We start from the raw sequence: 13993 nt of genomic DNA on the forward strand, positions 1-13993 counted from the left end.
AGCGCAATTATCCATACCTGCCCTGGTACGCCGCAATATGATATCCGCAGGCCTGGACTGTCATCTGCCGTGATACAGGCCTGAAGAGGTCGTACAGGCCTACGTGGATCAAGGGCAGGCTAATCTGTAGAGCGTTCAGCATATCCGTTAGCAAGTTTAGGCAGTGCGATGCAACGTAATAGTATGAGTATACTGCTTCCCCGCACCCAGAGTTGAGCACCGCTACATGTCATGTCCGGGAGCGAGGTTCGCGGCAGAATGGAAGAATCTGTAGGTCGATTGCTCTGGCAATGCCACTACTAGTAGTATCACCACCATCACCAGCAGTAGCGGCAGTACCGTAATACTGCAGTACAGCACTGGTGGTGCATGCATTCATCGCTGCACGTGCGTGTTATACCGTTACCAGTAGCGTCGAGGTCAAAAAGAGTCCATGCTGGATGGAAGCACAGATTGCATGCACCCGAAACCAATCACCGCTCGCCGTTAATTTGGAATAATCTGGGTCCTCCACATTGAGGGGCGAAAAGCGCCACATCTAGTTGCTCCAGAGCGGGGTATATTGGGGGATGGAGTAAAATGATGTACCACCAGGCAGCGTACCTCGAGATCCCCGAGTGCTGCGAGTATTACCGCTAGCAGCTGCACTCCTTGCGAGTAGCAACGAGCTCGCTACATGTATCCTTCCGCCGTATCTTCGCCGTCGTCGTTACCATCCATGGCCGACAGTCACCTTGGGCTACAGCGTAACAGGGGTCGGAACCGACGTCAGAGGAGACCCAAGGACCCTCTTCCCACCCCACCAACCTGTACGGGTACGAGACGTACCAGTCCGAGACTGACCAGCAGGGAAGTCTTGCCTGCGTGTCAGTGACGCCCTCATGTGAGCTGCTGGCTGGCTTCCTTGAGTCCTTCTCCGTCTTCCATGGCTCCGTCCATTGCGGTCCCGTAACTCCGACTAGCCAAGCCAAGCCAAGCCAAGGCACCGTTTCCCGCTCTCCACCTGTTTACGTCTTTCCCTCTCTCCCTTTTCTCTCTGAGCGCCATGTACTTAGAGGCCTGACATCCCTCCTTGTCATCGACTGTTTTTCTTCTTCCTCTCCTCATCTTTTCTTCATCTTCACTTCTTCATCTTCACTACTTACACATCAGACATCTCTTTCATCCACACATTCTCAGAGATACCTCCCTTCCTACACCACCCTCCCTACACCCCAACACACCACACACACACACACACACACACACACAACACACACACAAAGCCATCATGAGCCTCACAGTCGACCTCCACACGCCCATCACCGGGACGTACAAGCAGCCCATCGGCCTGTGAGTCGGCGTCCTCCCTCAGAGACATGATACTCACGTACCTCTGTTACTGACTCGGCGTCCAGGTTCATCAACAACGAATGGGTCGAGGGTGTTGACAAGAAGAAGTTCGAGGTCATCAACCCCGCCACGGAGGAGGTCATCACCTCCGTATGCGAGGGTACCGAGAAGGATATCGACATTGCCGTCAAGGCCGCCCGCAAGGCCTTTGAGGGCGAATGGAGCCAGGTCCCTCCCCACGGCCGCGCCGTCCTCATGTTGAAGCTGGCGGACCTGGTCGAGAAGAACGCCGACCTCCTCGCCGCTGTCGAGTCGCTCGACAATGGCAAGTCCATCACCATGGCCAGGGGCGACGTCAGTGCCGTCATCAAGTGTATCCGCTACTACGCCGGCTGGGCCGACAAGATCCAGGGCAAGACTATCGATGTTGCTCCGGACATGTTCCACTACACCCGCTACGAGCCCGTACGCTTCCCATCCCCTGCTCTCTCGTCAGACTGAACTCCGTGACTAACCGGATTCTCACCCGTGTAGATTGGCGTCTGCGCTCAGATCATCCCCTGGAACTTCCCCATCCTGATGCTTTCGTGGAAGATTGGCCCCGCCCTGGCCACCGGAAACACCATCGTCATGAAGCCTGCCGAGCAGACCCCCCTGTCTGCCCTCGTCTTTGCCAACCTGGTCAAGGAGGCCGGCTTCCCCCCCGGCGTCTTCAACGTCGTCTCGGGATTCGGCCGCGTCGCCGGCTCGGCCCTGTCGTACCACATGGACGTCGACAAGATCGCCTTTACCGGCTCCACTGTCGTCGGCCGCACCATCCTGAAGGCCGCTGCCGAGTCTAACCTCAAGAAGGTCACCCTCGAGCTCGGCGGAAAGTCGCCCAACATCGTCTTCAACGACGCCGACATTGAGCAGGCCATCTCGTGGGTCAACTTTGGTATCTTCTACAACCACGGCCAGTGCTGCTGCGCCGGTACCCGCATCTTCGTACAGGAGGGCATCTACGACAAGTTCCTCGAAGCTTTCAAGAAGCGCAGCCAGCAGAACAAGGTGGGAGACCCCTTCAACGAAGAGACCTTCCAGGGCCCCCAGGTCAGCCAGCTTCAGTACGACCGCATCATGGGCTACATCGAGACGGGCAAGAAGGAGGGCGCCAAGGTCGAGGTCGGTGGCGAGCGTCACGGCAACGTCGGCTACTTCATCAAGCCTACCATCTTCAGCAACGTCACCAACGACATGACCATAATGCAGGAGGAGATCTTCGGTCCCGTCTGCGCCATCACCAAGTTCAAGACCGAGGAGGAGGCCATCAGGCTGGGCAACGACACCACCTACGGTCTCGCCGCTGCCGTCCACACCACCGACCTCAACACCTCCATCCGCGTCTCCAGGGCCCTCAAGGCCGGTACCGTCTGGGTCAACTGCTACAAGTATGCTCACCAACCCCACTCCTTCTTACCTTTCAGGCCAGACTCGCTGACATTCCCTCCCCTCCAGCATGCTCACCGCCGAGGTTCCCTTTGGCGGCTACAAGGAGAGCGGTATCGGCCGCGAGCTGGGCGAGGCCGCCCTGGCCAGCTACACTCACAACAAGTCGGTTGGTATCCGCCTGGGCGGACCTTTGTTCTAAAAAGCAGCCGGGGAAGGGTACGCGTGTTGGAAGGAACTCTTGGTCATGATTTCGAAATTAACCACGTAGCGGCCGTGGGGGTCTAGCGAATGTGCTATTATGTGAATATGTACTTGTCTTTTTTTTTATCTACGATCCAGATATATGGAAAATAAACAGAATTATTTTTTTTTTAAAAAAAAGTCAAACCTTTTTGCACAACATTAAAAGGGATGATGTTACAAGAAGTGAGCAGATGATGTACGTAACATACGTCAGCCGCTGCGCGGAGAGAATCATGTGATGCTCATGATCCTTATCGATAATGGCCATTTTTGAGAGGCGCGCCGCCAAGAAATCGTAGACAAAAAAAAGGCTGACATCTCCCAACCTGCATCGTCATCAACCTCATTCCTCCGTTCGTGACGAACTGACAAACCACCACCACTTACCAGTGTACGTTCCGACACACATACGCGAACTTGGCGTCAACGAAGACGCGCTTGCCGCCGCCGCCGCCGCCACCACCCACCGTTCCTGCAGCAGGACCGCAGCGACGGCAGCCATGTCGGCAATCTACAACCTCGAGCCACAGCCGACGGCGTCGGCCATCCTGCACACGACGCTGGGCGAGATCTCGGTCGAGCTGTTCGCTAAGCAGACGCCCCTGACGTGCCGCAACTTCCTGCAGCTCGCGCTGGACGGGTACTACGATGGGACCGTGTTCCACCGGCTGGTGTCGGGATTTATCGTGCAGGGTGGCGACCCGACGGGCACGGGGAACGGCGGAGAGTCCATCTACGACGGCGGGGCGCTGTCGGGCGACCTGGACCCGTGGCCGATGGAGATGAGGAGGGGGCGAAACGCGGGCGAGCACGGGGTCAACTTCCGCGACGAGTTCCACTCGCGACTCAAGTTCAACCGGAGGGGGCTGCTGGGCATGGCCAACGACGGGAGGGCCGACAGCAACGGGAGCCAGTTCTTCTTCACGCTGGACAAGGCGGAGGAGCTGAACGGGAAGAACACCCTGTTCGGACGCGTGGCGGGCGAGACCATCTACAACCTGGCCAAGATTGGGGAGTCGGAGGTGGTGGAGGGGACGGATAGACCGATGTACCCCGTCAAGATTGACCGGGTAGAGATCCTGGTCAATCCGTTTGACGATATGAAGAAGAGGGAGAGGGTAGCTGTGCCGTCGACGGCGCAGAAGAAGAAGCCGGAGAAGAGGAAGAAGAGAAAGGGTGGCAAGCAGCTGCTCAGTTTCGGGGATGAGGAGGGTGGAGAAGAAGAAGAGGTGCCGGTGCCGAAGAAGGCTAAGTTTGACACGAGGATCATTGCGGAAGAGGAGGAGGAGGAGGAGGAGGAGGAAGGGCCGGTGCCGAAACAGCCAAAGCCGAAGTCGAAGAAGGAGACGCGGGTACCGCCAAAGGAGAGACCGCCAAGGGAGACGCCGCCAAAGGAGACACAGGAGAAGGAGGTGGAGGAGGTGCAGCAGCGGCAGAAGAAGGAGGAGGAGGAGACCGGCAAGAGATGCTCGCCTACAGCGTCACCATCACCATCACCAGAACCCGAACGGCAAAAGACGGCTCTGGAAAGGGCCAACGAGGAGATGGCGGCCATCAAGGCCTCGCTACGACGGACGGTGCACACGGAGGCAGCCGTCCGACCGGAGAAGAGGAAGAAGTCTACGCTCGATTCCATGATCCCCGAGAACTCCGTGCGCGGCGCACGGAAGAGACGGCCCGGCACCGCGGCGCGCGAGGATCCCGAGGTGCTACGGATGCTGGACGCGTTCAAGTCCAAGCTCGGCAACAGCACTGCAGCCACGACGACGACACCACCAGAGAAGAAGAAGAAGAAGAAGCAGCAGCAGCAGCAGGATCACGGCAAGGATCATGACGGGGGCGCGGATGCAGGCGAAGCAGACCTGTGCGACCTGCACTTCATCGCCAACTGTCAGAGCTGCACGGCGTGGGATGAGAATGGTGCGCGGGAAGAGGAGGAGGAGGAGGAGGACGACGACATGGGCTGGATGTCGCACTCCCTCTCGTTTGCGGCGGACAGACTCGGCAAGGACCTGAGCAACAGGAAGAAGGCCGAGGAGGAGCTGGTGGTGATCGATCCCAGGGAAAAGGCGAGGTCGTTCAAGGAGAGCAAGAGGGCGGCGGAGAGGAGGGGCGGCGGCGGCGGCAGCAGCAGCAGCAGGCAGTGGGATCAGAAGAGGGACCAAGCTCGGAATGCGAAGCTGGCGCAGGCGTCGTCTCTGGCAGGGAGGGGAGCCAAGTAGGATGCGGGAGGGAGGGTTGGCCAGCGTATAATAATATATCGTGTAATCGGGTGTAGATCTGGAAGCAGGAGCGGAAATATGCGGGACAGACGACGACATGTCATACGTGCACACATGCTTCAACGATGTTCCCGTAACCTGTAGGTGTGGGACCGTATTATTATCAATACTGTATTACTAGCTGGCCAAAGAAGAAGAAAAAAAAGGGTGTTTCGGCACTGAATGACGTTGATGGGGAATCTGTGCAGGGGAATAATTACCGGTAACGGAGTACGTAATAGCACGACTCTAGGAGTGGTAGAGATGCATGATATCAATAAGAATACGAGAGGCAGAAATCGATATCTCCAACATGGGAGTCTGGAATCGGCAGTTTTGATGGATGCTCTCTTGTCTCACACAACCATCTGACGGCGGCTGCCATTCTATCCGTCCCCCCCCCATTCTCCTCCCTCAGACACCCTCTACCCGGCATCTCATCTCTGTCTTGATCTGATGCTATCAAGACCAGGCTTGGGAGGCCAGGGGGCGGTTAGCAGCGCTTTTCTTCTCAACCCAACCCCCCCCCCCCCGGTATCTTAGCACTTCTAGAGTAGGTCAGTCGCATGGGCAAAGATCCCCACCACCAACAACGACGACAACAACGACGACAACAAATGTGCACTTGCCCGAGTTCTCTACCCCTCTCTCCCTCTCCCTCCCCCTCCCTCCCTCTCCCTCCCTCTCTCCCTCCCTCTCTCTAAGAGGTTCTAAGGTCTCTCCCCACCCCGGACCGTAGCCTCCGTAGCAGCTACAGTTACGGCGGAGTATATGTACTGATGCCGTAAGTACCGCTGTAAGTACTGCTGCGAGTACTGCTGTATGTGATGCTACCTACCATATGTACTGCTCTACTACATGTGCTACTACAGTACCATGTACTGCTACCTCGTACTCCGTATTGCTTGCTGTACTAGTAATCAGTACGCGAGATAAAACATCTTATTACTTGGAGAGATTCAGATTCACACAATGACAGCGAACAAGAGCACCATCAAACGAATCAACTCCAATTGACGACCGTTATGGCAAATCTCCCCCAACTCCATGGCGAGTATTTTCCTTTCTATCTGAATCGTCAACCTGGTAAGCGGTGTGTGCTGTAGAGTGAAGGAAAAGACACGTTTAGTGACTAACGTCGGCTAGATCGAGCATTTGGCTGGGTATCGGTCACCCGTTTTTTTTCTCTCCCTCTCCCTCCTCTAATTTATCTTTTTTTTTTAATCTTTTTTTTTTCTTTTTTTCGGCAGGCTTGGCTGCGATATCGAGATCACCACAGAGCTTTCCCATCCAACTCCCCCCTCCTCTTCCTCCGCACTCTAGTTTTTTTGATTTTTTTTTTTTTACAACAGACATTGAATTATCACGACCCGACACGAAAAGAAAAGAAAAAGAAAAAAGACAAGAGAAGGACAAAAAACCCACTTCTACTTCAATCGATAGAATAATATAACCCCCCCCCCCCATTATCAAGCGACCGCATCGGAAACTGAAACCCCTCCTACGTCGCGCGTTATCCTCCATTGCGCCATACTTCGAGGGAAGACCTTAGGCGTCCAACCCTCTCTCCCGCGGACCAGTCGGATAACCGGCCCATACCCTTCCGAAGCGCTCTTCTTTTCCTCGCTCTCTTGTGTGCCCGGGGGGAAGCTGTACAAGGGCTCTGCAGAGCAGAGGTCCCAACCCTCCTCCCGTTCCCGCACCGCGCGCCACGTCACCAAATGTCCAGCTCGAACCCTCGGAAGCGGGCAGCTCCAGGCGCGACACCGATGGTCCCCAGACAGAACCAGCAGCAGCAGCAGCAGCCGCAGCCGCCGGCGTACGCGCCTGCCGCCGCCGACCAGATGGTCCGGTGGAACGGCGCTGCCGATCCCATGGCCGGCTTCGTCGACGGCACTTCCGCCGCCGGACCCGCCGGCGTGGCCCAGCCGCCCGCCAACTCGTACGACCTCATCCAGAGTCAGCGCCAGTTCCCCCAGGGTCTGAGCACCGCCGCGAACCCCTCCAGCTCGCTCGCCCGACGGCCCGTCAACCAGGGCTTCATGCCGGACCCCTCTCAGGTCAGCTTCGATCCCAGCTGGGCCAGCTTTATGGGAGGCGGCGCCGACGACGGAGCGGGCTCGGCAGCAGCGGCAGCAGCAGCGGCGGCGGCGGCGGCGGCGGCGACGACGACGACGACGACATCGTCGTCTTCATCTCTGGTCCCGCTGAACCACGACGGGACCGGTAACCCCGGTGAGGAGAACATTGAGGATATGGAGGAGCGGGCTCAGAAGGCCAAGAGAGAGGCCTTGGCCAAGAGGAAGCAGATCCCCCCGTTTGTCCAGAAACTCAGCAGGTACGTACTGCCGTCGTCATCCTGACGGATCCGGCTCGACAGCGGTAGGCGCGATGGCTGACCGAACCCGCGCAACAGCTTCCTCGAGGAGGGCAAAAACGAAGACCTGATCCGCTGGTCGAATAAGGGCGACTCCTTCGTCGTCCTAGACGAGGACGAGTTCGCCAAGACGCTCATCCCCGAACTCTTCAAGCACAACAACTACGCCTCGTTTGTGCGGCAGCTCAACATGTACGGCTTCCACAAGCGCGTCGGGCTGTCGGACAACTCGATGCGGGCCAGCGAGCGCAAGAACAAGAGCCCTAGCGAGTACTCGAACCCTTACTTCCGTCGCGGCCACCCCAACCTGCTCTGGCTCATCAACAAGCCCAAGAGCGGCGGCAAGGGCGCCAACAAGAAGACGCATAAGAGCGAGGAGCCCGACAGCGACGAAGAGCTCGGCCTCGGCGGCGGGCTGCACGACGACGGTCACGGCCACGGCCTCGGCCACGGCCTCGGCCACGGACACCACGTGCAGGCGCCGGGCGGCGTCCAGCACGCACCCAAGGCTCTGCCGGCAACGGTGGTGGCCACGTCGGGCGCAGGAGCGGGAGCCGGAGGGATCGGAGTCGGAGCCGGAGGGGTCGGAGGGGCCGCGGCGGGAGGAGCCGGAGGGCTGGGAGGGGACGGCGGCCTGCAGCGCAAGGAGATATCCATGATCCGCGAGGAGCTGAAGCAGGTGCGGGAGCAGCAGAAGGTGATATCGCGCACCATCTCGCACCTGCAGCAGAACAACCGCGACCTGTACAACCAGGCGCTCCTGTTCCAGAACCAGCACGACCGGCACCAGAACTCCATCAACGCCATCCTGCACTTCCTCGCCAACCTGTTCCGCAAGTCGCTCGAGGAGCAGGGCAGCAGCCAGAGCGCGGGGGACATCTTCTCCAGCATCCTGGCCAGCCAGCAGGCGGCGGCTGCCAACGGCAACGCGCAGCAGGGCACGGTGGTGGACCTGGGCGACTACTTCCAGAACAGCCCGGACTCGACCGCGACCCTCTCGACGACCCCGCACCACCAGAGGGCTCGCGGGCTGCTGCCGCCGATACCCAACGGGGCGTCGTCGACGAGATCGGCGTCGTCCGGCCTCGGCGTCAACAGACGCAGCTCGGCGGCGGCAGGCGCGGCAGGCGCGGCGGCAGGCGGAGGCTATCCCCGATTTCAGGAGACCGGCCAGGTTACGGAGCTGGTGGACGGACCGACGAACTCGGGCGAGACGCCGCCGACGCTGCAGCACGAGCTGGAGAACAACCCGCAGGAGCAGATGATGCGCATCATCAACAACCACAACAGCGCCAACTCGCTGGGCGGCATGGACCTCGGCGACGCGGCCGACTTCGTGGCCAACACGCCGCCCAACCTCAACAGCGACCAGCGCGACCAGCTGGCCAACCTGATGAGCCGTCAGCAGCCGTCGTCCCGCGGCAGCCGCCAGGCCGGCTCGGCCACGCCCAGATCGTCAGCCGCACCGACGCCACGGCCGTCGGGGGCGGCACCGTCCCCGGGGGTACCGACGCAGCCGGCACCGCCCTCCCTCTCCCCGATACTGCACTCCCCGGCCATGCAGCCGCTCTCGATCAACCAGATCAGCACCAACCAGTCGGAGCTGGATCGCCTCCAGGAGCTGCAGGCGCAGCAGGACGCCAGGATCAACGAGCTGTCCGGCATGCTGGGACCGCTCAGCCCGTCGGGACGCATCCCGCTCCTCGACGACGTCATCCATCCTTCGTCGCCATCCCTGGACCACAATAACAACGGCAACAGCGGTAACGGCAACAATAACAACGGCAGCAACAGCATCAGCAGCTACTTTGATCCGCAAAACGTCGATCTAGACCAGTACTTTGACAGCACGGCCTTTCTCGACGACGGCGGCCTGGGCGGCGGTGCGGGCGACGACTTCGACTTCGGCACCGCCATCGGCGCCGGATCCGACCCCGATACCGGCGCCTCCGCATCGCCCGTCAAGATGGAACCCGCAGTTTCGCCGAACGGGAATACGCCCAGCTCCGTCATGACGGAGGAGGTGGTTAGGGATGAGGATGATGTGACTAGTAAGAGGAGAAGGATGCGATGAATGTACTCTACCCCCTGCTCTTGTCTCTTTTTTTTTCCCTTCTCTTTTTTCTTCTTCTTTTCTTTTCATCTTGAGCTACCGCTACTCTCCGGTGATTGCTTTGCATTTTTATTCACTTTCCTCAAACCCACCTCCTCAATTTTTGTTAAAAAAATCCTAAAAAAAAACCATCTTCCCTATTCTTCATCAGAATGGGATCACCTCTCTTTTCCCTCTTCTTCTTCTTCTTCTCCTCTCCTGCTCCTGCTCCTTCTCTGTTGTTTGATACGGGAAATAAGAGAAGATCAAAGCAAATATTAGTACTTTAATGAGTTTGAATCTTGGGATCCTCCCCCCCTCCCCTTCTCTTCTTCATTCTTTCTCTCTCCCCCCCTTCCTCCAAGAGTGGGCATGATTAGCGTCTTGGGACGGCGAGGATTACTGTTTTTTCTTGTCTTTATTTATCTATTTATCTTGTTTTGTTTCGAGAATAACAGCTTTACACAAGAGAGGGGAAAAGAATATACAAATATTACAGACAATACACGTTACAGACAGAACAGAAATGGGACATGAATCGAACACTATGTAATATACAGCTTACTCTCTCTTATAACAAAGACACAACCTCCCTCTTTTTTATTTTTATTTTTTCCTTTTTTCCTTTTTCCTTCACCTCATGTGTAATTCCCTTTGTCAAGAGAGTAGAGAAGTTCTGTGAAACGGATAGTTCGTTTGCTACGACATGTCCTGTTTCTAACTCTGATGAGAAAAGGAGCACTCGCTGTGTAAGAAACCCCCCCCCCCCAAAAAAAAAAAAAAAAAAAAAGAAACAAGAGAGGAGATAGGAAACGGGAAGAGAACAAAGAACAGTAATACTGTATTATGTGTGACACGATGTATTCCTTTGCCCCTCACGGAAACCGGCAGCAGTGTGCAGTGGGGAGACAAAGAACTCTCTCTCCCTTGTCCTCGTCTCGTCTTTGTGATGACCAAGAAACGACCGCACCAGCATATCAATCGATCTTGTACAGGGAAACCTCACACGCGATACTGACAATTGTCCCTCGCTCAAATGTTTCGCCCAGGGATACTACAACAATGACTTTTGGTTCTCAGAGACAAAAATGACAAAGACAAGAACGTTGAAGAGACAGAGCCCCCCCCCCCTTTGTCAGAGGAGACAATGCCCATCAAGCAACTTCATAGCTCACGAAGAAAAAAAAAAGATGAGGAAGGGATGGAGAAGAAAAAAAGGATATAAACCCGTCTTCGTTCCCAGATTTCGAAAAAGAAAGAAAAGAAAAAGACCTTCCAACCAAACAACTTCTTCTCCATCATTCATCTTTTCTTCTTTCTCCTTCTCAACCTTCCCCGACTGACAAGAATAGCATGGACTCATCCGGATCCCGTCGTCGTCGGCCTCGTCGCTCGCAGGGTCCCCCCATCCTCCGAATCAACCTCCCTGTCGACCACTCCGGACGAGACCGGCAGGAGTACTGGGTCCACTTTGGCAGCCAAGACAAGTTCAAGCAGTTCATGGACAGCGTCGTTTCCGAGACTAACAAGGCCGCCGCCGCAGAGGCCACCGAGAGGGCTAGGATCCTGGCCATGGCCGAGATCGCTGACTGCGGCTCTGAGTATAACAGGCCTGTTTCCGATGTGTGGCTCCCCTTCTTCCTTGACCAGACTGACCGTGGCAGGCAAGATGACAGCAGCATTCACAGTGGTGAGAACATTCCGCCGTCGCAGCAGCAGCAGCAGCAGCAGCAGCAGCAGCAGCAGCACATCACCCGCGACGACGCTGACAGCAACCAGAGAGAGATGCTCGCCATGCTCCGAGCCAACATCCCCGTAAGCGAGAAGCTCCGTGACAACGTCGTCATCAACTCCATCATCAGAAACAACGGCAGCATCACCGAGGTGCTCCGCCAGCGACAGAGGGCCCTCGAACTGCTCCGGGGTCCGCCCCGTCCCGAGACGCCGCAGCCGATTGGGCGGCGACAGCAGCAGCGCAACAGCAGCTCCGACTCCGACTCCGACCCCGACCCCGACTCCGACTCCAGCAGCAACTATAGCGACGACACAGCCGATAGCGACGACGCAGCCACCAGCGACCGGGCCGCCAGCTCCGTCAACACCGAGGTCGACGTCGAGGTTGCCCGCAACCGCATGGAGGCTCTGGACATACTCGAGGGCGTGCGCCGGCCTCGCCGCGATGACGACTGGGTCGGCGACAGCAGGTACGATTGGCTGTTCAACCGCCTCGTGATGGACGACCACAGCCACCGGCGGGAGGAGATGCGTCGGCTCCGCAGCAGGGGCAACCTCGAGCGCATGATGGCGCCGCCGGACGAGTCGGCCACCTACGCGTGGAAGCACGTGCGCCGCGTGCTCCAGTCCGAGATCAGCGTGCCCGTCGGCTGGGGCTGGATGCCCGGCTGGGGCGGCGGCGATCTGGACGGCATGGTGACGACGCTGCTGTTCCTGACCGACGAGGACGAGAGCGGCATCTGCCGCGTCAGGACCGCCCGCATCCTCGAGGGCCGCCCCGTCTGGGACTTCCGCGTCCTCATGCTCAGCTTCGCCTCGCGCAGGTGGGCTGACGTCGTCTGGATCGGGCACGAGTCCCACCCCCTGCCCATGGGCTTCCGGAGCGGCGACCCCATCATGCATCTCCAATGGGGCGACAGCATGATTTGAGAGCCGGCAGCGCGTGGAGAAGGACGGTACAGCGTGCGGCGGTAAGTGGCCCCGACAGGTGGTGATTGCTGACAAGGTTCCGGTTCCGACGATTGATACTGAGCAGAGCGGTGCCGAGTGCAGGAGAGAGAGTCTTGTTTTCAGGTGCTCCGAGTGGGCGGGAGTTGAGAGAGGGTGTCGTCCTGCTGGATTCGGTCCTCGTTTCGCTCTCCACTCCTGTTCTTGTTGAGGTCTTACTTTTCCCTTTGTAGCGGATCATAGATTAACATAGACTGGGCGATCAATAATACGAGAAGAAGACGAAGACTCGAAGTCTCTCTCTGTGCGTGCATGTGTGCTCTTGTTCATGCCGAGATAAGATGTAGAGTGAGGAGCGAGCGGAGAGGAGGGGGTAGAGATCTTCACTCTGCCAGCGGATTGGCGTGAATGGTAATGCTGTTGATGTGAAACGGCTCCTTGGGCCTGCTCTTCTTGTCGACATCGACGGCCTCCATCTTGGACAGGGTGACGAGGCTGTCGTCGCCGATGACCTTCCCCAGGACCGTGTTGAGGCCGTCCAGGTGGGCGGCCTTGTCGAAGGTGATGAAGAACTGCGAGCCGTTCGTCCCCGGTCCCTTGTTCGCCATGGAGACGATGCCTCGGGTGCCGTGGCGCAGGGCCGGCTTGATCTCGTCCTCGAAGGGGGACCCCCAGATGGAGCGGCCGCCTTTGGGGTTCTCGGGGGGCGAGGGATTCGCGGGTGCGCCGGTCTGGACCATGAACCCGGGGATCAGACGGTGGAAGGCAGAGCCGTCGTAGTAGCCTGAGGCGCAGAGGGCCAGGAAGTTCTCGGCCGTCTTGGGGACCGAGTCGCAAAAGACTTCGATCTTGACGTCGCCGAGAGACGTGTGGAGGGTGACGGACATACTGGGTTGGGGGGTTGGGGGGGAGGGTTTGTGCGGATCGGAGGAGGAGAGTGTACTTGTCGGTTGCTGTTGTTGTTGTTGTTGTTGTTGTTGTTGTTGTTGACGATGATGTCGTGACACGGAGAGAGCGAGAGCGAAAGCGAGGGGGGGGAGGGGAGATGGAGTGCGCAGATGGTAAATGGTAAATGGTAGAACATGAATTTTTTCTTCTATTTTCGATGGAATTATCTGTCGTCAAAACGTTCATGCCAGATCCCCGCCAGGGTCCAAGCGTCCTGATTCCGATTTTACCTCTACTGGGGCACACTACGACACGAATGCAACAGTATGGAATATTACAGGTACTCGTACCTCTAGAGCTAAGAGCCTGATCTGTAATCTGTAGTCTGTACAGGTATCGATACATTGATGCTGCTAGGCTCTGGGGATCGTTCACAGCCTGCAGTCTGCACCGCATAGCACAGGTCCATCTATTGTCACCTGTAGGCTGTAGCCTGTAAGACTGAGGACGGTAGGACTCGCGGCAAACGCCACGATGCTGCGGCGCGTCGTGTCGTGTCCTCAGCCACCTACGCAGGGCTCTGATGCGATATCACCACGTATCACTGTGAAACGGCGAGTATGATCAAACAATCCCGGTGAGCCGTCGTGACGTCCTACGGGTCAGCGGCCGATGCAGCTACCGCCC

General features: G+C 57.7%; 5 protein-coding genes across 5 annotated transcripts; 4 read left to right on the plus strand and 1 right to left on the minus strand.

Annotated features, from left to right (window-relative positions):
* Window positions 1-1270: 1270 nt before the first annotated feature.
* GMORB2_6357 (aldehyde dehydrogenase (NAD+)) lies at window positions 1271-2962 on the plus strand (the record flags this gene model as incomplete). The annotated part of the gene is made up of 4 exons (XM_035468327.1): window positions 1271-1332; window positions 1398-1797; window positions 1867-2762; window positions 2830-2962. The coding sequence occupies 4 exons, from the start codon at window positions 1271-1273 to the stop codon at window positions 2960-2962; spliced, it is 1491 nt and encodes a 496-aa protein (XP_035322308.1).
* Window positions 2963-3506: 544 nt separating this feature from the next.
* On the plus strand, window positions 3507-5228 carry GMORB2_6358 (peptidyl-prolyl cis-trans isomerase SDCCAG10; the record flags this gene model as incomplete). The annotated part of the gene is made up of 1 exon (XM_035468328.1): window positions 3507-5228. One exon carries the CDS (start codon window positions 3507-3509, stop codon window positions 5226-5228), a length of 1722 nt encoding a protein of 573 aa, XP_035322309.1.
* Window positions 5229-6988: 1760 nt separating this feature from the next.
* Window positions 6989-9675, plus strand: GMORB2_6359 (uncharacterized protein; the record flags this gene model as incomplete). The annotated part of the gene is made up of 3 exons (XM_035468329.1): window positions 6989-7605; window positions 7684-9327; window positions 9624-9675. The coding sequence occupies 3 exons, from the start codon at window positions 6989-6991 to the stop codon at window positions 9673-9675; spliced, it is 2313 nt and encodes a 770-aa protein (XP_035322310.1).
* A 1414-nt stretch (window positions 9676-11089) lies between these two features.
* GMORB2_6360 (uncharacterized protein) lies at window positions 11090-12400 on the plus strand (the record flags this gene model as incomplete). The annotated part of the gene is made up of 2 exons (XM_035468330.1): window positions 11090-11359; window positions 11516-12400. 2 exons carry the CDS (start codon window positions 11090-11092, stop codon window positions 12398-12400), a joined length of 1155 nt encoding a protein of 384 aa, XP_035322311.1.
* Window positions 12401-12801: 401 nt separating this feature from the next.
* Window positions 12802-13305, minus strand: GMORB2_6361 (peptidyl-prolyl cis-trans isomerase-like 3; the record flags this gene model as incomplete). The annotated part of the gene is made up of 1 exon (XM_035468331.1): window positions 12802-13305. One exon carries the CDS (start codon window positions 13303-13305, stop codon window positions 12802-12804), a length of 504 nt encoding a protein of 167 aa, XP_035322312.1.
* Between the last annotated feature and the right edge of the window lie 688 nt (window positions 13306-13993).

Source organism: Geosmithia morbida (assembly GCF_012550715.1).
Source record: "Geosmithia morbida isolate 1262 chromosome Unknown scaffold_5, whole genome shotgun sequence".
NCBI lineage: Eukaryota > Fungi > Ascomycota > Sordariomycetes > Hypocreales > Bionectriaceae > Geosmithia > Geosmithia morbida.